General features: G+C 42.5%; 2 protein-coding genes across 8 annotated transcripts in view; one reads left to right on the top strand and one right to left on the bottom strand.

The window, feature by feature from the left end:
• Fuctc (alpha-(1,3)-fucosyltransferase C) overlaps positions 1-15,713 on the top strand; it is a 91,983-nt gene extending 76,270 nt beyond the window's left edge. Inside the window, exons 3-5 of one of the 3 annotated variants that reach the window (XM_076424219.1) lie at positions 57-641; positions 6,704-6,998; positions 8,463-15,713. In XM_076424219.1, coding sequence (XP_076280334.1) covers positions 57-641; positions 6,704-6,998; positions 8,463-8,820 — 1,238 coding nt within the window. In that variant the 3' untranslated portion in view covers positions 8,821-15,713. The remainder of the gene's footprint in view (positions 1-56; positions 642-6,703; positions 6,999-8,462) is intronic. The other 2 variants (XM_076424221.1, XM_076424220.1) reach the window with 2 other exon arrangements.
• The window catches only part of LOC143209054 (lachesin), a 417,332-nt gene that overhangs the window by 156,320 nt on the left and 235,211 nt on the right, over positions 1-25,801 (bottom strand). The window lies entirely within an intron of this gene.

Below are 25,801 nucleotides of genomic sequence, written 5' to 3'. Positions count from 1 at the left end.
GTTAACGGAATACGTTTAATGTTGTCGTCCGTTGAACGTTGATCGGTTGGTTGCAGCTGCCGGGCGATCCAGAGCACTTGTCGACATGAGATCATGGATCCTCAGCAGGAACGTGTTGATCGTAGTCTCGGCGTGCCTATGCTCCGTCTACCTGGTCGCGTCCTACTTGAACGGGGAGATCTACGGCTCGATGACTCTGAGGAGGATCATCGCGGCGGACCGTTCGGTCACCAAGAACACCAAGAAAATACTCTATTGGAACACGTTGTTCGGCGAGGAGACGTTCTATTTAGGCAACGATTTCCACGACTGTCCCGTCAACGATTGCTATGCCACCCACGACAGGTATTACGCGGATGTTAACGATTTCGACGCGGTGCTGTTTCACGCGAACGAAATGAAGCTCGAGGACCTGCCGGCCAGCAGAAATCCTCGGCAGTGGTACGTTTTCGTGAATCTGGAGAGCCCGGTTAATCGGCCGCTGCTCGACTACTATTACGAGGATTTCTTTAATCTGACGATGACGTACAGATTGGACAGCGACATACCCTGGCCCTACAGCAGTGTCATAGAGAAGGCCACCGGCCAGTTCGTCGCGCCGATGCTCAACACCACCTGGAACGAATTTTATAATCGCACAGGTAACCATCGAACGACGATATCCAATTTGTTCCCTTGCACAGGACAGGCGAAACACTGATCTAGAAATGTTCACGAATTTTTTCTGTGAATTCTGTGTCTAAATCAAAGAACTTTCGAAAGAAATGATAGAGCGATGATTTTTTTTTAAATTAAAGCTGAAACATTGCGAAATATGGGAACATAAAGAGATTATAGTAGGAACGTCTTTTATAACCTTGAAAAAATTCGTTGAACTTGCACAATTTCAAGAAAATTGTGGTTTATCCAATACCACGAGCGGGAAAAATTGTTTTTTCACATGCTGTACATCATTTTTCGTAGATTTTTTCACATTGGTGTCAAATCTGGTCTCGACATTTGTCTACGACTCCAGGATTTTGCAAACAATCGATTTTTGTAAACGAAACTAATGAAATTATGTTCTCTTTGAAATGATTTGAAAACCCACTAGTTTGAAGGTATATTGAATTCTCATATATTGTATAAAACACAATAAAAATAAATATTTATATTTGAACGTTTACTTATCACTTGATGTAAGGTCTCGTTGCGATTATCGCTGGCACTCCTTGTAGGCTGTGTGTGCAACTGATGTTGTAGTGAGGTAAGCATTTTCATTCAACGAATTTCATAACATCTGGTGATAACGATAACAAAATAAGTTATCTTATACCTGATACCTTATTTCTGATACCTTATTTTTTTTTTTTTATCACCAGAAGTTACAAAGCTTACCTCACTTTCTGTGTAAATGAAACACACACAGCCTACAAGGAGTGCCAACGACAATCGCAGAGATTCGTCATGTCACCGTTCGTCAAATGATATACGTCAAGTAAACGTGCAAATACTTTGTTATATTTATTTTTATTGTGTTTTATATATGAGAATACAATATACCTTCAAACTAGTAGGTTTTCGAATAATTTCAAAGAGAAAATGATTTCATTAGTTTTGTTTACAAAAATCGATATTTTGCAAAATCCTGAAGTCGTAGACAAATTTTGAGACCAGATTTGACATCAGTGTGAGAAAATCTACGGGAAATGATGTATAGCATGTGAAAAAAACCATTTTCCCGCGCGTGGTATTGGATAAACGACAATTCCTTGAAATTGTGCAAGTTTAAAGAATTTTTTCAAGGTTAAAAAACGTTCCCTCTCTCTATTTTTCCCATGTTTTGCATCATTTTAGCATTGAATTTCTATAGAAAATTCTTTGATTTTGACACAGAATTCATCGGTTTGTACCACTGTGCGCCACGCCGTACAGCGAGTCGTTTATATGAAATCGGTGGAATTCATTTAACAACTTTCATGTCGTGAAATAGATTGGAGCCAGAATGTTTCGTGAGCTAATACTTGATAAGATAGACGGGAAAACTATACTCTTAGATGCTTCGAATGGCTTCACAGTTTTGTATTGCATATATCCATGTGTTATAAATGCAAAAAACCCGCAGTTTATTTATTGCCAATTAAGAGTGAATGTTTGTGTTTCAGTCTGGCAAACAAGTAATAGCAAAATTCGATTCCATTGCCCCTAAAATCGTTCCGTTTGTAACAGAAAGAGGCATGAATTTTGTTCAGCATTTTGAAACGCAGATAATAGCCTTTGCATTGGAGAAGGAACTTCTGTGAAATGCACTCGAGTCATATTTTTTAGCCTGTCATAATATCATAGAGAGTCTGAATTGTCCCGAAGATGTCCAGGAATTTATACTGATTTATCTTGAAGAGGAGAAGGCTGTCAGACCTGATTAGCATCATTTGCTTTGTGACAGAAATTTCTAATCGTCGTGATAATGTAAAGATCGTAAATGTGTTCTTTCATCCATAAAACATTGAAAAAATCGACGAAGGAATCATGAACTTACCGTGCTTTATGAAACATAATATTGAGTAGAATGACAGCGACGAGACACAGCGTTTCTTTGGTAGAAGCTCTTGAGAGCTTCTTAAGAGCTTCCTCAGCGACTGTTCTTTGATCCATAAAAGAGAAAATATTGTTGGAAAAATGTTGTTTTGCGAAAAACAAACTTCTGTCGAGTCTTCGCTGAGTAGCATCACAATATAGAAATTGCAGGTAGATTTAGATGCAACCAGAATAAGTCGATTACGCATGAAAAACTTAGTCGAAAATCTGAAATGAATTTTGTTGCCACGATGCCTTGTTTCCGAGATATTCGCAATTGAAAGCGCGCCTTCTATTGGCTGATCATGGCTGGCCATTTCTACTTGTTCAGACGCTTCAGATCGATTCTCTCGTAAATGAAGGCTCGTATGAAAAAGTTCGATTTCACAAAAACGACTGATTTTTCATAGAATATCATCTCATATCGAATAACAAATGAAACTACAGCTTGATCATCGTATTACGTTTTCCAAAGGAAATTATATAATTTCCCCATTAGCGTCGCGCTGCAAGCAAGAAGTCCCAGTTAGAGCGATTGACACGCGTTAGAGTGTTTGCGCAAGAATAGCGTGAATTAAGGAACCCGTTAGGTGCATTTCTGTGACTGTAGACTCGGAACATTATCGCGTTCAACGTCCGCGCACAGCTTGAACTCGCAAAAAGGCGATGACCTCTGTCAATCATCAGCTACGTGTGGCCTATCAACTTTTTACTATTATAAAATACAAAGAACAGTTTCACACTGCACAGGAGGCTGGTTTTTACAAATTCGTTTGGAATTAAAATTAAAAATTGCATAGATTAGCTGCGAGACTCACGATTGAATTTGTACATCTATACTACGTTAACACGAGTAGTAGAGATATTGTCAGTAGTACGGTTTTGAGGAAGAGAAAATACATGGAAATGAATTGTCGCCCGTTTTGTGGAAATCACAGGCGAACCGAAATGAAACATCCGGCACGGCGAGCGACTGCCACCGAAGCTGTCGAAACGCTCAAGAACGCGAACTTCCAAGTGGTTCTCAGAGTTTGGAATTAAACGAACGTTCGTCACGAAGTATCCAGAAGCGGCTGTTCCCTCCGCGCGCATTGATTATTCAAGATGTTTGCTTTTCGCTCTTCACCTTTCGCCGGGGCGCGCGAAAACCACTCTCTTTCTGCATCTGCAACGCAGCGCTCCCGCCTCGAGAGTATGCACCGTGTGCATCGTGCGCACCGTGCACCGTCTCGCACACTTCATAATCGACCCACCGTGTAATTAATCCCGTTCCGCCTTACGCACACGCTACAAGCGCGATTAAAGCCACCCCGCGCGACCGTAAACTTGAGGCACACGTTTATTGTCCTCGACGAGCACGAGCCTTCGTCGGAACGGAATTTTTTCGACAATTTTTTCACGTACACACGTTTTGCCAATCGTGGTTGCAATATTCTTTACCACGCTTATATTTAGCTTGCCGAGTTGTCGTTGTTGTATGCGTCAAATCTTGTAATCGAATTTTAAAGAAACAAAATTTTAACATTAACCGTCACACCTCGTCGCACGACCGTTAGTAGTACGTCATCGCGTTCAGCCATCCCCACTCCGCGCGCCAGCGCTCCCTACTCCAGTACGCGTTCCCACTCCGACTCATCTCCGCTCCACTGGAACGAATACTCAAAGTTGGATTGCGAGCAACTGCGTCTAATACGCGATTCGTAGTATTTTCACTTGTACGTGTTTTTTGACGTACGGGTGTTTTCTTCTTTACACTACCTCTTGGATAAATTGTTAAACAGTACGGTAAATTGTGCCTCGTGATGGACATTTTTTTCAGGGTACCGCAAAGCATACAAATTAATAGCTTCTTCAATGTTTCGTCCTGATTCACCATAAAGAAGAATCTTTTCATTTTTTCTGCAACTGTTAAAAATTGCATTGCGCTCGTTACGTAAACTGAACTAACGATACAGTATCTCCTAGACTATGATTAAGAATTCAGCCACAAACTTATCGTGTATTGATAGCACATTGTCAGATATAATACATTTATAAACGCAGCTATGTTTATTTCTATTCCCCTTGACAGAATTTATGATAAGAGTTGAAGAGATAAGAGTTTATGATAAAAATAGACAAAATGATAGTTCGATAGGTAGATGATAAGAATAGATTTGAAAACGCCTACGCATTAAAAAACTAGTAGTGCTATCTGACTCCAAACTCGAAACACTAAAGGACATGTGTCAGCTTGTATTTTTTAATTCACATGTCTTCGAGATTTTTTACAATTTCAACTGAAATGGGACACCCTGTACATATTATATTTCCACCGAGTTAACTGATTTGATGTAATTAAAATTATACACTGTGAAAAAACATGACTAATTCAACAATAATTGGTAATAATTTAGAAACACAACTATTATTGCTTTTATACGCATTTGCAATATAAACAGACGTTTATAAGGAAGTAAAACTTGTAAAACCCTAACTCTAATTCTAGTACTGCCGATCAAAGAACATACATATACTCCAAACTAATAAAGCAAGGTTCAGCTACGATTTGAGTGCCACCTTACGACCTACTTAACATTGCGCCACGGCTGACAATTAACAAATACCTAGACATCCGCAATAATATTCCTACATAATTTCCAATAAAACGTGCATTAATAATCTGTATAATGCGTCGGCATTAAAAACACATTAAACCGAGCGCCGTAATTACAGTAGCGGACAAAAGTTTAAGACCGCTCTAAAGAAGACGATAACTTTTTTAATATTGTACTATACAACTTGAACGTTTTTGGGAAGCTAGACCAATGAGTTTACTAAAGGATGTGAAAAGAAATTTTTTCAAAAATTGCAATTGATCGGAATTGTTGAAAAAAATACTAAAAGATGAATTTTTAACTTTTTTATTTATGATTGAAAATTTAAAAAATACGTTTTGTAGATCTGTGTCAATTGCCGAAAATATAAAAGAGTTAAAAATTCAACTTTTAGTATTTTTTCAACAATTCCGATTAATTGCAATTTTTGAACAAATTTCTTTTCACATCCTTTAGTAAACTAATTGGTCTAGCTTCCCAAAAAAGTTCGAATCGTATAGTACAATAGTAAAAAAGTTATCGTCTTCTTTAGAGCGGTCTAAAACTTTCGTCCACTACTGTATTTGAGAATTTTCCATCGATAAGTAGGTAATTGCGTTAGGTACCTTACGATGGTTTTGAAGTATTAGGTAGTGAGGTATTTAAAGAACTTCTCTCGAGCGAGCAAAAGCCGCGTAGAAAGGCATGTACGCGCCATGCCAGGCCGCGCATTGCCGCCGGAAAATGGCAGCAGGTTGCGAGAACATTTTTGCGTAATCACGTTATGCAACGCTAGAAGCATCCGTGGAAACGTCATAATTAAACCGTCGTCGCCAGCTACGTTAACTGTTGCTGACGTTAACGCTCACTTTCTCGCTCGGACGCGTCTGCCGCTTTTGTCTAGTTTCTGAAATGTTCTACTTGTTCGTTCTACTTGTTCGAGGTTTCTGAATTGCAGCGACAATTGCCTCGCAATTTTTACCTAACGGAACAGCCGATTCCTCGTTGCCTCACTCGTTTATGCAGAGATATGCTCAAATGTCCTGCAATCGAACATTTCAGATTTCCGAGACTTTTGAACGAATATTTAGCAATTCGAGATATTTATTGAACCCTCCGCATTGGGATTTTGCATTATATAGTTGATGGTATTTCAAGTGTACGCGTCTTATTTTCTTTTTCGAGTAAAAATTCAGGGTTGGTTTTTTAGGTCATTTGAATTAACTTTTTCCTTAGCGAAAATAGCATCGGCTTCGTTACGGAGTTATTAACGAAAAACACGGGCCAATCAGAGGGCGGCTAGAGTGAACGGATTCCGGGTCGGCGATAGGTCCCGTTGAGCGCTGCATTGCTGTTGGCGCAGCCAGAGTCCCTCCGCTGTAGCTGTCCTCTGATTGGTCCTTGGTTTTTCGAGAATGTCTTCACGGCTATAAAAGTACACGAATCCTACGAATTCAAACGAACTTACAAACTTACAGCACTGGTACTTAAACAAAATGCAATAGAAAGCCGATTCCTTGAAAATGAAGAACCAGAAAAGAATAAAGAATTGGACGGATCCGTGTTCGCAGGTGACCGGAAGTCGCTGGGGACGCCGAAATCGTTGCTGAAGCGGATCGAGGGCAAGACTAAGCCGATCGCGTGGTTCGTGAGCAACTGCCACGCGAGGTCCGGTCGGGAGAAGTACATCCGCGAGCTGGCGAAACACGTGGCGGTGGACATCTATGGGAAATGCGGGGATCACGTGTGTCCCCGTAGCCAGGACTGTTTCGGCGAGGTCGCCGAGCCGAACTACTTTTTCTATCTGTCGTTCGAGAATTCTCTTTGCGAGGATTACGTAACGGAGAAGCTGTACAACGCACTCAGGTAAAACAATGGCTCCAGCCGTGGGACGATTTCGCCGATAAAATTGTCAGTCGCAAGCCCGCAATTTGCCGATCCCGAACGACAACTCATTTCGGGCCGCCTGTAAACGATCCGATCGGATCCGCGGATCCTGGAATTGTTTCGACACGTGCCCGCGCTGCGAATGAATCCCTCTGACAATTTACCTCCGCCCTTCCCACCCCCATCGGCTCCTCTTTTTCTCTTTACTCGTTTCGCGCGTGTGTTTTTGTCACGTTTCGCAAGGCTACCGTTGCCGTCGATGACATTTTCTGACGAGTACATCGGACAGAATAAATTAATTGTCCAACGAATTGTGTCGGCCTAACTTCCTACAGGCGCCACAAGAGGGACAGGTAGTTGAGACCTTTCCCGCAAGTACTCGGTTCCTCGATGATTTGTATATATATACAGTCCTCAACCGCCTTCCGACATCCCAACCGTCTAAGGCAGGGTCCGCTAGATAGCCTTACTGATGAGTCCTCTAGCGGGCCTAGGACGAAATGCTCCTTCCTTTCTCCTCCTCTCTTTCATAGTGGTCGAGCTCCTTTACTATCACCTTTCATCTTATATCGAGCTCCTACAGAATCATTGTATCGCATACGTATCGTACTGCAGTACTCCTTTAATGTATAGTTAAGAGATTTCTAGTTGTTTGTTCCTTGGAAGTCGCACGTATTCGTCGGAACTCGATGAACGTGCGAAGCAGAGACAGACTTCGTCAATCGTTTGCGTCCAGAACCCCTCGCAATACACACCCGCCGTAACCGCAGCCTTAGTCGTTATAATCTCTCTCCTTGTCTCTCCCAGACATCACAATTAACATTCCCGAGATAGAAAGAACCATTCTTTGCGGTTATGGCAACCGCTAGAACCGTTCGCTTAGAGCTGTTCAAACCTCGAAACTCGTTTCTATTAGAAACCTGACATCCGGCGAAGCTGGACAGCCCGAGAAAAAGTTGCCACGGATCACTGTACTCGTCGATCACGTTTCTACGAGCAGCCTGTGGATTTTCCTGCGAAATTCCGCTTTCCTAAGAATTGGCAAACCGAGGTACACTTGCGCCAATACACAAGATTCGATTATTAGCTTGTTCGCAAGTGCCGCAAGTTGTCCAAACCTGTCGTAGAGCATGGAAAGACGAATCCAATGACCTCGGTAACAACAAACATTACAATCATTTACGATCATCCTTCCTATTTGCATCTGAAAGCATCAACATCAAATGCCTGACCTGAATTGTAGTCGTTGGACTCGTCTTTAGCAGCACTACAAGAATATCCAAGAGAATATATTATACATATAAATTATACGATTTTAATTAACAAATTACCCCGAGAGGGTGTTCTTCGTCACATAACTTTACCCCGAGAAGTGTTCGAAGTATGATCATTCTGTGCCGGATGAGTGAAGTGTGAATTTGGATCTTCCGGTTTGGATTTCAGGTACGACGTGGTGCCGGTCGTTTACGGTGGCGCGAACTATAGCATTTTCACGCCGCCCGGTTCCTACATCGACGCGCTGGACTTCGACTCGCCGGAGGAGCTGGCCAAATACTTGAAGGCGTTGATGGAGAACCGGGACGAGTACGCCAAGTACTTCGAGTGGAAGAAGTATTACGGGGTCTGGAGAGGAACGCAACGCGCCGTTTGCAACCTATGCGAGTTACTTCACAAACAGCCGCGACCACAGCGAACCTACAAATTCCTTTCCCACTGGTACAGTCGGTTCAAGTGTCCACTGCAGAAGCTGATGGCTACCGAGAAGTACGTCACCGGCGCCATGCTGTCGAGCCTAGGCTGATCAACTGTTCCGCATCGTGTCCTCTTCGGAAACACGTCGCCCGTCCATAGAATATCGTGACCACGAACACTGTTACCGCGGGACAAACGCTGGTGGCAAACCATGTTGTACAAAAGATACGAATTTAACAGGTTCTTCTATTAGAATGAACAATATACAATTGTTGCACGAGCTTTGTTACTTAGGTTCACGGAGACCGACGCGAGATTTTCCGTTATAATAGAGGTTATTTTGTTATACGATAAAAAGGAACCACGGTGCTTTCGTCTACGGTTCTTGACTGGATGTTTCCTACGAGGTAATTCGATAGTTTCTAAGACAAGACGGTTCATGGGTGCTTGCTAACCCTTGTGTCAACGCGTACTTTCGAATGACTTTCAAATTTCCTCTGCATCAATCGCAACGAACCACGCTCCTAGGACAACGTTACATGTGTTCGTCACACGAATTGTCGTTGTTGGTCGAAGGCAGTGAAGGCGATGGCACGGCACACAGTGGGACCTTTCGTCCAAATCGGAGACAAAATCAAAGAACTTTCGATAGAAATGAGGTAGAGCGATGAAACTTTTTAAAAATTAAAGCTGAAACTTTGCAGAATATGGGCAAAATAGGGAGATTTTGGTAAGAACGTTTTTTAACGTTGAGAAAATTCGTTAAACTTGCACAATTTCGAGAAAATTGTGGTTTTTCCAATACCACGCGCGGAAAAATTTTTTTTTGAACATGCTGTACTTCATTTCCCGTAGATTTTTTCACGCTGATTTCAAATCTGGCCTCAAAATTTTTCTACGACCTCAGGATATTGCAAAATCGATTTCTTGAAATTCTACATGTTTAACGAATTTTCTCAAGGTTAAAAAACGTTCGTACCATAATCTCCCTATTTTTCCCATATTCTGCAATGTTTCAGCTTTAATTTTAAAAAAAACTTCATCGCTCTACCTCATTTCTATCGAAAGTTCTTTGATTTTGACACAGATTTGGACGAAAGGTCCCACTGTGCGGCATTGAGACAAGACTTAGGCTGTCCATTCACGAATGACAATATTTTTCTCGCTAACGTCACATTGCCCGCCACATTGCCCTCAGCTATGCCTGCGGGCAAGAGCGGCCGCCGCAAGCTTGCTGAACGGAACTAATGCGTTCATCGGTGCTCTCCAACTCTTCCAATCAGTGGCCAGTAAGTGCAAATTATCGGTCTAATTGTCACATTTACATTTGCAGCCTGAGAATGCAAACTGACGAAGCTTAACGATGTGGTTGAACGTTGCGGAAAATGTTGGATGTCGACGCAAGGGTTGAAATTGTTGTTAACATTATTGATCGTCTGTATCTAATAAGTGTATAAGCCTAGTCTAGAGCCTTCGAGCGAGACTGTATCAGGAAATCCTTGTCACTTTGCGCAAAGTATTAAACTACGGTACAAAGAGTACGTTTCCAAAGATGTCAGCAAAGAAATGACTATAATCTCTCGATACGTGGTTAACATTAAGCGCGCGCGAGACCGGATTTAATCGCGGCTGATTCGCATGGTCGCGTTCGTCGAGTGTGTGCCGAGTTTGTTCGTATTCAAATCAATTTATTTATATGTAAAGTTGCTCGTTGATGCGCGTCAGCGGAATGAGGAAAGTTTAAGCGCGGCTGCCAAGTCGAATAAAACTCGACCGTACATGTTCGTCTAGTTTTCTTTAATCACTCGATGTATCCCGACTGTGTGAATACCTTCGACAAAATGAACGCTTTGCCCGTTGGAAGTTTATTAAATAGCAGCTTTCCTGTCAATGTCAGCCGTAATTATTCATACATGTACATTCGACGCGGTAAATGTTTTTATTAACACTCGCGTGTCATTGAATTTTTTGTATTTTTAGGAAGCACTGATGTGTGCAAATTGCTAATATAAGGTCAGCTACGCGGCTGGCAATTTTGTTAAAAATATTTAATATTTTGATTAAAAAGTTATACTAAATAACCTGGGAAATTACGTTTTTCAAGGGAATGCAACATTTCTGGGACACCCTATATAAGAAAAATGCCATTTTTACAGAGCTTTCAGTGTTCGATCAAATGCTGAAACGCCGAATCAAAAGCGAATGTAACAAAGCAAGCGGAAATAGAAAAATTGGATCTTCTCGACGCCCAACAGTGTGCGTTAGTGGCCAGATGAGGACAACACGATCTTAAAGTGTGCTACCTGTACAATGGCCGAATAATCTTGGAGTTAATCCTATAGGTGAGTCATCGGTAGCCTGTTTTGCGACTCAACACCCACCAGTTGCGTCATCCTCGTGACGAAATGCTCAAGGTGATCGATGCAGTGCGTTTCGCGAGTTGTTAATCGCTTCGACGGTAATTAGTGCTTGCCGAATGTATATCATTACCTCCTTTTTGTAACTAGGCGCGAAACTGAAAGAATAAACGTGTTGCGAAACGGCCGGAACTATTTGATTTGCGCGTGCGCGGCGATCGAGCGTTCTGTCAGGTTCGCGAGAGAGGGAATATTTTTTATTCTATGAAAGCAAAAGTGGAAAATGTTCGAAATAACTTTTACATTCTCCTGGGAGCTTTCGACTCCGCGCTGGCGACTATAAAATGGTTTCTGGTCTACCTTTTGCCACGTCGGATTGTGAATAACTATTCAAAAAAGTACGCTACACAATTTGTCGTGGCGGTCGTGTTTGCAGCGTGTTTTTTTTCAAAGGTGGCGCAATTTGATTGGGCGTCTGCCGTGTATTCTGCTATGTTTGTTGGTTTGGTGTCTGTGTGTGTGTCTCTAGAAAATGAAGGAATTAATCGACAAATTACCTTTTGCTGATTGAAAGGTTCCTTATGGGAAGAATAATCATATGCTTCTTCGTTTTTTCGAAACGTATACTATACAGGGTGGGGCGTTTTATAACTCCTGAATAATTGTATTCAAGACGAATACAATGACCTATTATGGAGGTTATTCGAGGTATTTTCTTCTATCTTCGAGAGCAAGCGAGTTATTTAGGTGACCTGTTTATAACTCACCACCCTGATTAGCAAAGGTGATAATACAGTAAATCCTCTATAAACGCAAAAGCCTTGGGGAGGTTCGTTTGCATTGTTCGTAGACGGACACTACTTTTTTGAGCTTCAAAGGCCGAGCCGAACGTAGAGAAGAGAGACCGCGACTCTCCGCGTCTCTTTCTTTCCCAAACGCTGTCCTTCCTTGCGCCCGAAACGTTCATCGTCAATTAAACCAGTAAATACAGTTGAAATTATATCGTGTTTGGTCTTATTTTAATCAGAGAAATACCACAAACATATTGGTGAAAGTTTCATAAAAAAATAAGTAATAATCAAAATGATTTCAAATTGGTATTACATTGTGAGGACGCTCGGGCCTTTGAACTGTGCCGACGACTGCGACTCTCCGCGTCGCATTAGTAGTGGTTCACACCGATACACCCGAGCCGAAATCAGATTACTACAGTGGAGGGGATATTTTTTTGCGTATATCGTTTACAACCTTTTTGCGTGCATAGAGGTTTTACTGTGCTAGATGATTCGAAGCTAGTTTTGAGCTTTGGGTAAAAAACGGAAACTTGCCGACACAAAGGAGCCGGTGTTCATCGAACTGGTTCGAGAGACAGCGGCGCAGCTCGCGGAAAGAAACGCTCGCGGCGCCAGAGTATGGCGTTTAGGCTAGGCGAGTGTTCATTGAAACTCGTACAATTCCCCACAAAACTTGGAGTCCCCGTTGTCGAATGGAGTCGCATGTCTCACCGAGTCCCTGTAGCCCTCGTAAACATTGTTACCCGCGTTAAAAGATGCTTTCGCGCGAGCCGAACGAGAGAAGGCGGCATTCTTCGAAAACTCTCCTCGTACCCTGAAGAAATTATCCAGTCGGAGGAACCGCCTTTCGAAACGTTGAAAAGGCTCGTCGCGATCGCGCCTCGAGTCAGCAAACTCCTGTCGGCACAGACAATTCGAAGATCCTGTGGAGATCGTTCGTGGAAAAGTTATACTGTTTTAAAGTGCGTTCAAATACTTTCGTGGTTCACTGTGTGTCTCAGTATTAATTTTCCAAGATTATCTTCAATTTCTTTCCGTATATTGCCAGAATTTGTTGCCCATCAGCTAGTGGAGATCAAAGCGAATTCAGCGTGATAAAAAGCAAGCATACTTTTTATGTAGACTTCTAATTGTTAATTGTACTTTCCTTGAACTAGTTTTACATTATCTCGAGAATATTTCCGTTCAGTAGATAACGTGGTCTCATTTGCATCAGTACTCTGTATCAATAGGAATTTCAAAATTCTTTCGATGCTTCCACCATTTGACATCGATTCGAAGTTGACACGTTGCAAGCGCCGGGCATTGAAGTCCCCGTGGAACGAGCGAATAATGACGATGAGATTCGCATTGCTGTGCATAGGAAAGCCGAAGATGAAAAGACGTTCTTAACAAGCGTGATCGTGTGCAAAAGAAATCTGGCGACATGCTGTAATTGGAATGGTGGAGGCACATCGGTGAGGGGCGTTACGAGCCATGCGACAACCATGACTGCTCCTGTGATTAAGAGTGCTTCAGGGACGTCCTTGAGGGCGATTAGTTCTTTTACTCACGGTCGAGACGCTCTTTGCCAGCACTTTATCACCGAACAGCTGTGCGACGCTCTCAGATAAAATATCCGAGGGAGGAGCCCAGCGATCAAACGTGATTACACACTATTATTTAATCACTGGAGACTAAATAAGTACGGTAGCTCAGATAACAGAATCAATTCTGAGGGATGATGTTATTTGATAAGGCGTCGAATATTGTACAGACATATTAAAAATCCAGAGAGCTCTATGAAGGTATAAAAGGGGATGTAAAATGTTTCTCACGATTCAACAAGTGTCTATCCAATGATCTGACAATGATTAATGCAGTTAAGGTATAACGTGATTGAAGCAAGAGTCAATTCTATTTTTCTTACTCAAGGAAGAATAACTTTTGAACCAACGTTGAATCATTATTGATAAACGTTTGTCCCACACTTCCTTGGTAAAACAGTTTGTTATAAAAATAATCGAAAACTGGAATTAAAGAAGGGTTTAAGTGCCAAAATTAAAATTCCGAGGAAAATCTATGTAAACCTGGTAAAATCGTTTTGTAACTAACCTTGTAACCAACTCAAAACTTGTTACTAAACGACAGAGAACTTTCAGTCTTATTTCATTGCTTCGGCGTTGGAACTTACATCCTTTTTGCGGGAAAAACAGTTTTTGAAAAAATGGCACTTTCAGCCTCTATTAAAATACATATTTACGATGACGACAATTTCCTCGGATTGTAAAAGAATCAATTCTCTAATTAATGCTGTGTCCACATTGAACAGTCGGCAACTGCTTGTAATGTTACATCTTTGGTTTCGAAGTCGACACTCGTTGCCCGTATCTTTTCAATACAAAAATCTGGGCAAACATCAAACACGAATATAGAACAGTTGCTAAAAGCAAACTTTCGTCAGACATCGCTTAAGATAAGCGTGACTGATTAACACGTGTAGCCTTAAAACAGAAGCAAATCACAAATATTCCTCGTTATTGCGTCAGAGTAAACACAGGCTGCTTTCAGCAACTTGTTAATGTTCCTCTAAAAATAATACAAAATTTCTCTGATTGTCCATTCTTTGCTCACTAATATATTAATTTATAGTCTTAAAATATGGGAATTTGTTCTAATATGTTAAATACAAAAGGTTTTAAATATAATCTATACATTTTTTGGTTGGCCGTGGAAGTAGAATTTTCACTATATCAAACATATCACGCCAATCGGAAACAAAAAGAAACACGGCACGGTGGGAGCACGAACGAGGCGCCAACAAAACGCGTGTGTTTCTTTCCGGATGAAAATATTGACTCGAATAATTTCCGTGAGTTGATCGTGTTAGTTAACAAGTTTTCTAATGGACTGTAGGTTCGATTGGGGGTCAAACACGGGGAAATATCGTTGGTCGGGCTTCCGTTTGGCGGATCAAAGCCAGTCGATCCGTGATCCGCGGAGACCGGCATGGTATGTCGAGGACGCGAGAGAGAGAGAGAGAGAGAGAGAGAGAGAGAGAGAGAGAGAGAGAGGAAAAAAGAACGCAACAACGCTGGAAAAATAGGTTGAGCGTTTGCGGAATTCAAAGGGGACCGCGCGTGCGGCCGCAGCTCGCCGCCGGGTTTTTATTTTAAAATATCACGAGAACCAGGCCCCCGTGTCCTCCGCCAATTTGTCGATTCGACACGCTGAACTTTTCCGCCGTTGTGTGATACGGCCGAGCTATCCGATTCGTGAAATAAAATCCCCGGTGTACGTTTTCGGGCCGACTGACGCTGTCGAACGCAGTCTCGAATTTGTAACGACAGCGTGGCCCGTTGTACGCGAGTCGCGAATCACGGTTGTCGCCTTGAGAAATGACGGCTGAGCGGAACACACGGGTAGCGATCCATCTTTTGGACGAGACCGAGACACGCTCGATCTACCCTCGATCACTCTGGATCCGCTTGATTCGCCGCGGTTCTTACGAGACAGCGAAACAAGAGATGTAAACTTGGCGACGTGTTGTCGGCTCTAGTTAAGTGGAAATAAGTTACGTCTGAACAATCGAATTTGAATCTCGAATACGGGTCTATGTTGCATTCTGGTCGAAATTCAGTTAACAGTAAACCAACCGAGCACCAAAAGCGATTAAAATGTGTTCGCTTAAAAATAGAGAAGGCTCTATTTATTTAGATTTCGTGCAATTTTGATTACAACATGTGCTTGGACGAAGAAATTTATCGAATCAATTTCCATGTAAGCAACTTTAGTGGGAAGTTTAGTGTTAACAGCACAACATGACTGTATACAGGGAGGTCCGTTTAAATAAGAACACCGAAATATCTCTTCTAAATATTTGGCACGAATATTTTTTTCCGAAGGTCATTTTTTCGGAGTTATCAAGGTTATCGATGTTTTTTGATACATAACTACATTTTTATTGTATTGTACCGTGCAACTGATCGAAAAGTACATTCCGATATTTATAAAAACATGACCTTGAAATGACCTTGATCTTCGAAAATTAAAGTTTTACCTTCAGATCAAGCTCAAGGTCATGTTATTATACATATCTGAATGTATATTTTTAGTTACCCGATGTAATAAAAACAAAATGTAGTTATGTATTAAAAAACATCGATGACCTTGATAACTCCGAAAAAAATATTCGTGCCAAATATTTGGTCCATTGATGATATGCACATTACGTAACAAATATTTTTTGCATCACAATAACCTGAAGAGATGTTTAGGTGTTCTTATTTAAACGGACTCCCTGTATAGTCTCTGAAGGAGTTGTCCTTAATTACTTTGTTTCATTGTAACAAATATTGAAATAACGGTGGTCTCCAGTTGTTATGTTGGTTTTTTCAATAGAATAAATCCTGACGACCTATCAAGTACAGTATAAACAGGTGTAACAGAGGTCGCCAGACGAGGAGAATTGACTCGAATTGTGGGGAAAAAGTGTTTCTCTCTCTGCCAGTACGAATTAGTTACGTGACATTGTGATACATGTACGACACAGAGGAAACGAGTCATGTGACCGGGTCGTAGCAGAAGAATGAGGAAGAACACCGTAGAAGGGGAAGGTAGAGTAGGGACACAAGTCTTAATCTAGCGACTCTGGGTATAACTTTACACCGCGTGATCTCGGAAAGTTGAACACGTAACATAGACGATTATTCGCGATTAAGACTAAGCACTAAAAGCAGCGCACTCTATAAAAATTAACTCTTTGCACTCGAAGCTATTTTAACTCGAAAATCAAACATTTCAGGCAATTGACAGTGAAATAACAATTTAGCTGATCCACATACTTTTAAACCCATTTTATATTATTTTGGATTTTTGAATTAAATTGGTTGGCAGAATGTAGATTAGACCGTTTATGACCTCTATTGATTCGGATGAAGATAATGGCTGGCGAATTTGGAAATTGAATACCGGTTGTATTGTTCCATTTCTGTTTGCAACTGTTGCTTCGCAAGTGTATTATTACAGGTGGCCATTATCGGCGCTCGAAGCAAGTATGATTCATTCTAATTTGCATGAGATAGGAGGAACGTATGGAACGTTCTTAAACAATGCTGGAATTGTTCTGTGAAAGTAAACCAATGTGGGTTTATTACATAAAACCTTTTTATGTGGGACCTGAATGAAAATTTAAAATATATGTTTTGCAGTATGCTAGTTATACACATGCTGAAAATTTCATCGAAATTGGTGTCGACGCTGGAAAAAACAATACTGATCAAAAGTCGTGTAAAACTACGATTTTCACAATTTTACCACGTAAAAACGCGGAGCGCATGCGATACATAATTGATGCATGAATAGTTCACCTACTAATAGTTCGCCCCACGTTTTTCGTTTTAAATCTTACAAGTATTTTCATAGCTACTAAAAATTCACAATCACAAATTTTCAGGACTATCTGTATGGGGTTAGGAATCTGTATGGGTTTAGGAACCTGTATTGGGCTAGGAAAAACTATTTTATCTACTGATCAATTTAAATGAGGTGGCTATTATAGAAGAAGAACCCAAGTTCTTATTTTGGAACCCTAGAACTTCTCAATGTATTATTATAATTAAGTTCTCAGCTCCTGGTAGATTATCATGATTTCATAAAGAGGTGTGGAAGGCTTGCAAAAAAGTATTGAGTTGATCTTCACCTTGAACAAATTATTCTTCATTTTTGCATAAAATAGGAGTTGCCTTCTGAATCGAAATTCTCAATCCGATACTCTACAGCTCCACGGTAGAATTAATTTTGGATTCCCAAGAAAGTGATCAATATACGCTGAAGAATTAATTATTGATTCCCAAGTGAATAATCGATATCTCCTAAAAAAATCTAAGTTTTCTAAAGAAAGGAAGTCTGCCAGGAAAGTAAAGGATTGCACCAAAGAAGCCTCTGAACGGTATAATTAATTTAGGACTCTCAAATAAATGATCAAAATTATCTAAAGGGTTTAACATAAGAAGTTAGAAGCCAAATGGAGAAGTGTCTCGCGACTGAATCGAGCAGAGCGGTAGTCGGACTGGTTCCAAAAAATGATTTCGCTGCTTCAAAGGGAATCCGAGTCTCTATTTAGCCGGTGGGTGGAGAGATAACCGTGTTACGGTTACGCGGAGCTTAAACACCGGCGAGTTGATAAGCAAACGAACGCGTAATGTTGTGTTATCGCGTGACCGAGCTGCAAGCTGATGTATCGTGTCGGATCAACGGGTTCACCGGCTGATTTCGGTCACGCGGCTTGCGAATATTTAGCGTAGAACACACCTGAAGATGCAAGACGAAGACCGAGAGGGTCGAACAACTTTATCGTTGACCGAACAGCTGAGGATACACCGCGCGATTAATATTCAATTCGGAATGAAGCAGGGGCGGCCGTGAGCTCCGAAGAGCAACGATGTTGCCTCGATTAACACACGGTAAACTGAATTATTCTTTGTCCGAATTTCGCCTCGGGAATTATTTCGCTCGATCTGCACATTAATACCGGTTTAGTATACCGGAAGGACCTCGGCTATTCATTGCCACTACAATCGTATAGATAATTTTCTTCATAGCATGTTTATGTTTTCAATCGTGGAATCCGTTTGAACTGCCGTGTCCAGATTGTTATCGCTCGATGTACAACAACGTCTATCATTGTTGAGAGACGTGTTCGAGTAATTTCTTGAAAAAGGCGTCGTCCCGTACGCAAGAATTTAACTGCTGGCTAGAGAACCGTCTCGTAAAAACCGCGGAGAGCTATGTTGTCTGTTCTGCGCGCAATAGTTGTCACCGCAGCGGCGAAACGAGTATTTCGATTCTTCTTCCGTCATCGTGGAAACTTCCGGGACTTCGCCGACTGGCTGGGAGGGCTGAGAGGCACCGGGAAGTTGTCTCGCGTCGTAGAAAGAACAGGACGAATCCCCGCGGAGTAATCTGTCAGGCGCAGGCCGCGCGTTAAGAACCGCAAACGGCCGCAGACCGAGCCGTACCGGAGCCACCGACTTTAAGTTCCCGTTAACGAACGAAACTTCGACTCGAGTCGAGTCGATTCGTATCTGCCCCGACGATGGGCAATCGAATCACGATAAACTGGACCCGGGACTACTGATAGACGACCGGCAATGGATAGTCGAGCCGCTATTCGACCGAGACGACCATACTCCCGGCCATTCTACCGGTCCGCGCAAAACAAGCGTCCTCTTCTGCGTCTTCCTCCTTCTGTGAGCTACACGCGATTCATTTTTTACATTTTTACGTTCGGAAACGTTCCCGAAGATTGTTGATATCATTTCATCCTCCTGGAATATCGTCAAATTATTTTTATTACTTAAGTAACCCTCATACGCTTCTCGAAACTATTAATTTCGAAAATGTCCGATTTTAGAATGCAAATGTTAGAACGCGAAGTTCTCGAACGTCTCAAGTTCAAAGACGACAAATCTGCAGAATTTCCATTCGGCCACGATTTTTTGGCAGCGCTGTAGCGATGAGCGCAGGTCACGCTGTAAAAGTGCTTAGGCGCGATGCAGTGACTCTTGCCGCCATTCCAACGGCTTCGAACAATCCGGAAGTTGTTCGAAAGCGGTCGTAAAGTTGATCGCGACCGCCCGCAGCGGAATTTTCGGGCGACGAAACGGTAACTGCTCCGCATAAGATTTCATTGGCCAGCAAAAAGACGGTGAGAGAGAGAGAGAGAGAGTAAAAAGGGGGTGGCCATTCGATCTAGCTCGCCAGTTAAAAAAGTCCTCGGTGCAAATGAGTTTTATTTACCCTCCGGGAGCGCTCCAGGACCGGTTTTCCTCCGCTGGACGAGCTCGAAAAATTTCAACCGAGAAAAACTTCTCGGATAGAGCTTTCTTCCCTTCGACGAGGTATTAGGCAGGATTCATTCGAACCACCGACCACGAGCCTCGCGAGGTTGTTACCTGGGGCTGAAAATCTGTCCCAAATTTGCTGAGCGTTTCTTGGGGCTACCGAAAATGCGACGAAACTCTGTTGTTGTAGGTGTCCGATGTTCCTGGGATTCAAAAAATTACTCGCAGGCGGAACATGTATTTTTCAGACTTCTTAAAAAATTTCTTGTCGAAATTTTGTCGAAAAATTGATGAAAACTGACCGTTTGCTCGGACAAAAATCAATGCGTTTCAAGGAGACGCTTCGAGTCAATTTTAGAACGTATTCTCGTTGGAATTTTTTCACAATTGAGGTCTTACATTAAAGGTAAGAGTTCGCACTTCATGTTAAGAGGAAATACTGTCGGAAAATCGATAAGACCTAATTGTCAACTCGATGAAAATCACTCCATTTAAGGGGACTCTTCGCGTTAATGTAAAATGTACACCGCTGAGATTTTTTAACGTTCCAGAGCTAAACGATGTTACTTCATGCCGCATTCACAGGTTAAAAAATAAATAGGAAATAATGTTAAATCCACACGATTTTAAGGGGTAGATTCATCACGGTGCGCGTTTTCTCTGGAATTCATAAACACAAATGTGTCCGACCAGTGACGGTGTACACGTCGAATTAAGTGAAAAAATTGTAACACGCCAGAAGCGGGTGTGGCAACTAACCGGTGAGTAAGTGTCTCGTAATCACGTTTAATACGGGAGCAGTTGTTGCCGATGGCGGCGCGTCGCGAATTAAATTAAAATTAATGCATTTCACAACGCCGACGATGCTGCTGCTTACTAAAAATTTCAAACGAGCACTGGTTCGCGTGACGACGCGTCCCCTAGTTCGCCGTGTGAAAACTAATCTATACGGTTCGGCGTGAATCGACTCGAACAACAACGTTCAATTTATAATTCGATCGCTTATAATCCCTTGCGAGCGCTGAAAACAGTGTAATCGAGAATCAATGACGGCCGGGGTATCGTTGGCTGCTTCGCTTGTTGGACGCAGCCCCCTATTTAACCACCGTAATATAACTTTAGATCGTTGTTTTCAAGTTCTCGGTGACTAATCGTTCGCAAACCCGCCCAGTCATTTCGCGTGACTCGAAACAGCGAACACGCGAGAGCCCTGTGTGTACTCGCCCCCTCGTCACAGTATTTATGTCGGGAGTAATAAACGCGGCATTAATAATTGCTCCGCAAAGTGTGCACGGCCCTCGTCGTCAATGCTGTAACAGAATTCGTGAAATCATGTCATCGACACGCTCGGCCAAGCCCGATTATTACCAGGCCGAAACAGCGTCGGCTATATTCAGCCAGTGAGCTCAAAAAATCAACGGTAAATTATACTACGCTGTTCCACTTCGCTGTTGACCTAATTACCGCTGGAAACAGAAACGGACGCTGGAGGCAAATTAATCTAATTTTTATTCGTTCGTTTGTGTGTTCTTAGACAATGTTTCTCAGAGACGCATAATGTAGATGCATATTGTGCAAATCTTCCAGTCCTGGAAAATTCTTGCACGATGCGAATGCATATACAGTTGAACTGAATGCATTGGGTTAATATTACGTGGATATTAAACATGCTAAGGGTTGATATTACGTGGATTAAGATCTGGATTCGTTTAGTACACGTGAAATAGGGATCTCTAATGCTTACACTCTTGTGGTCCGCAGGCTTGAAATAGAATTTTATTCCCCATATCTTACTGATTAATCTACGCTAATCACTGAGACGTTAGGAATTCTATTTTCAACCTTTTGGTTTTGGTCAACTGTATAATATCAGGGTGTGTCGAGCAATTGCGATCACCTAAATATCCGGATCATTTGTTGTCCAATGAACAGAAATTTCTTAGTATTTTTACCTCACAGAGTACCGTGGTATTTAAAAAAAAATGTTTTATTTGTGCCTTCTATGTTTACTTACGTTTCTCTTCAATATTACACATGAAATAGAGCACGAAAAAAACGAATCCAACGAGCTCAATGACCATAGACCGTCTCGATCATTCTATCGAATAAAAATTCTTTATTTTAACAACGCTAACTTTTGATTGTAATACGCAGAGCTCGCAACTTGATCGGACGTTTCCCGAGTCACTCTGTACATTGGGTTGCACATTCGAATGCAACGCGACGAAGTTGATTCACGATACGACGTTAATGAGTTATCGTCGTTAGTAATGCGCCTCTACGGACCATAACTGTATATCGGTATCGAATCATTAGCGCAGCGGTTCTCAATTGGGATTCCGTGACTAAACTAATTTCTCTTGAATGCGGGAATCGCGCGTCGATCGATCAAGTTTCATTCGATACGAGTCTTCGTCGTTGTCGCAATTAAACGCATCGCCGATGTGTCGTTAAGAATAATGTCGACGCGGCGTTTCTCGAACAATTCAGCTCGTCAACGCTCGCGAAAGACCCGCAAAAGTGTTGAATATCGCATCTCGAACCTCGATTAACCGTGGCGCACTGTTCGCGAAATTCGAACGTTTCTATTCTTCCGACTAGCTGATGAATTGTACATTCGATTTTGTAAAAAATACGCACTGTAGCGTAGTGTTCCTGTACGATACTTCATAATCTGGATAAACGCTGTACCACTTTATTAGGGTGTTCAAGAGAATACGAAGCTGCGCATGCTATCAGGAGAGTAACAGACCCACAAGCGATCCTCGAGTTCATTCCCGAGGAGTGCTCGCATAAAAATTCGCAACATTAACTCCGTTTTCGGGCAGCGCTCGCAGAACTGTCACAACTGTCGGCGCGTGTTTCGCGAACCAGACCGCAGCGTGTAATCCGTCACGTCGTCGCATGTAACGTTAGCAGGGTAAACGTGGCAGCCGACCGTGTGCTGTAATAAGCGAGGCTTGTAATAAGCAATTGTAGCAACACGGCTTTTCTCGAAACTATGCCGAGTAGAGGAATGTGGGCCGCGTTTTCGAGCTCGTTATCGAATTATCGTGTGGAATAACGAATCGTCTAGCTAGCGTTTCCTCGCGAGGTTTCGAAATCGGCCGCTCGTGACCGAATTCCCGAAGAGCCCTGAAATATTCAGGGGACGCCTGAAAAACGGACTCGACGCGCAACGGGGAGGAAGGGAGAGAGAGAGAGAGAGAGAGAGAGACCGGCAATTAGTGAAAAATTCAAAGTGTAATCAATCGGCCGATGGATGGGTTCGTTCGTTTAGCCCGACGGCGGCTGCCACTCGTGCAAATGGCTGTTCGTCGATCAGCTCGCTTGCTCTCGCGTTACAGTTTTTCTGTTTCAAGAGAACCAGCTGCAACGACTCGCCTTTCGACGGGAGGGAGTTTAAGATCGTCCTGGAAAAACGGGAGCGAAGAAAATGACGCGCGGAACAATTCGATGAAACGGGGACTCGCTTTGATCGTTGAGAATCGGCTCGGTTTCGGAAATCAGCCTTTGTGCTACCATCGCTGGACACAGTGTCCTTTTGACGGAGATTTCGGCGTGGGACGGGTTGTTCGATCGGTAGGAACGATATAGGAGTTCTATTGGTTCGATTAGGCTATGTTTCTTTAACCTTTGCCAACTCGGAAGCGGAGATTCGGTTCGTCGTCGTTCTTCTTGCTGGAACGTGTAAGTACATCACACCTTTAGATATTGCTGTATTTGTCGTGCAGTAGTACACCCCGCGCAAAGAATGATTCTACACGCGAAAATAAATCGAAAATGTGCAATGAGTTTTTTTTATTTGACACCTTGTATATGAAAAAAGTTAGTTTGAAAATTCGCCGAACACGCGGGTTATTGAATAGGAATCTTCTCACGCGTCTGGTCACGACCTACTGATTCTACTTCTCACTTGACAGATCTTCAAAGTCGATTTTCTCGAGAACAAAGCCTGAAACGAAACAGTGTTATTCCTTTCTGACGATTCAATCTCTCATGTAGAATCACCTCCTCCACGGCTGTACATTGTACATCAATGCTGGGACATTGAGCTTACATCGTACATTCTTCTATTGCCAGGGGTGTGAATTAATTGATGCAACTGAGGAATCCGTAGAATAGGCAACTATTGACGCAAAAATCAATGTCGAGTCCGACTGCAAGTAAGAGCGGAGAAGATCTGAGGGTTGGAGAAGGGACGGTTCGATAATTAAGGTAAAAACAGTGACGACGCGTCGGGGTGGGGCGGAATAATTTGCAAGTATCCGGAGACCTAGTGGCCGGCGCCACCCCCGCAAAGGAAGCTCGAGCGTATCTGGAAGGGACACCTGTAAATCAGGTTACAAGGGCGGAGCACGGGGTGGAATCGGGAAACAAGTCCGTAGAGCTGGCTGCTGCCGTACGGGAAAAAAGCAAAAGAGCCCGGCGAACGCGGATATAATGGGACGTGGGGGTGGAAACGGAGGTGGGAAGGAAGAGGAAAGAAAAGCACCGGGAGGATCCAAGTGCGTCTGAGAGGCCGGTAATTTCTTTTTATATCCGTCGGCCGCGATTCGAGCCGTACTTTCACAGGCCCCGCACCCCGACCCGTATTTATCGCTCGCGGCCTTAACCTTCCGGATGAAATTCCGCGCGTGGAATTCTTTCTGCGGCCGCTTCACTCTGAAATATTTCAAATGGCGTTCAACGTGCCTCGACGGATCTGCTCTGACAGACAATCTGTAGTCCATGTAATCCCTCACACTATCGCATCGAGTCAGGCTGGTTCCATGTGCCATGTAAAACTGTGGTGCCCAAGGTGGTTCGGAACCCACCTTAATAACCATAGCAGTTGAAGAAGCGACGTAAAATAAAATAATAAAAGGTATCTGGTTAACCCTCGGACAGGGGATGATTTTTATAGCTATATAATTGGCAATGCTTGGGACCGGTCACAGCTCTAATATGCTCAACGAAACAGCTATTCAGTGTTTCTTCATTCCATGTACATTTCTTCCTTGCGTATTGTATCCGACATATTAACCCTTGGATGGCGATAGTCGGATCAATTTTGACCCAGTCTTATAAACGCCCCATCTAAACATCAATGGGTAATCATTATCAGTGAAGTGATCGTAGTGACCTATAAGGCGTGTCTGAGAGTGAATTTTGTAGGCGAACGTCGGTGTCGGTGAAGTTGCATCGTTGAAGTACGGCGTCGATGAAATGATTGTCGCAAGTATCGAAGTAAGACCCCGAGGAGGAGGGCTGCGTTTTTACTGCCACTCGGCACGATATCCTCGAGGAATGACGGCGTTTAGGGTTCCCGGTGGCAAGCGGAGCGATAACGACGTCTTTACCGCAAGTAACGGCGTCAAGCGAGAAACCACGTAAACGGCTAATGAATTTTTTTTACTCTTATCCACGCTCGACGGATCGACCACGACGAGGGTATATCGTTAACAGTATCGCGAGATTAACACGATCGCGGAACCGCATACATGGGTGACATTATTCTTAAGCCCGGTCTTCAAGTTAACGTATATCACGATATACTCGCGAATGAGCCGAGCTTTATTGGGACTTCCAGTTGAGACGCTTCGAGATCACCATTCAATCGATGATAAAACCGCATAAATATGAGCCGTTTATTTCGAAAATGGCCCAAGTCCATTTGTCAATTATTTTTTAAGTATATTTAAGTATATTCGGCGTACACGACCATTTTTGGCACATAAATTTCCGCAGTTATTTCAATAATTAAAAGCATTACTTTGAAAGTGGCGTCAGTCCAATCCATTATTGATAATGTCCGAAAGTGCGGATTTTGAAGTGTCCGAACGCAGTGATGAAGGTAATTTTAATTAATTAGCATTAATTAATATTTACAAAGTTAACCTCACTTTTCGGACAGTGGCTTTACTGGAATAATCAGTACGTTTACTTAATGCAGTGAAAATAAATTCACGCAATACACATTTACAATTGAACATAGTGTGGAAATCATAGACCACAAATTCTTGGTAGCAGGACATTCGTTTTTATCGAATGATAGAGATTTTGGCGTCGTAGAAATGTCATTAAAGAAAAATAATTTACTGTTTGTCCCCCAAGATTATTATAATGCCATCAAA

The sequence above is a fragment of the Lasioglossum baleicum genome, chromosome 5 (genome assembly GCF_051020765.1).
Source record: "Lasioglossum baleicum chromosome 5, iyLasBale1, whole genome shotgun sequence".
Classification (NCBI taxonomy): Eukaryota; Metazoa; Arthropoda; class Insecta; order Hymenoptera; family Halictidae; genus Lasioglossum; species Lasioglossum baleicum.
Note: the sequence above shows the minus strand (reverse complement) of the source record. Positions and strands in the feature narration are given on the sequence as shown.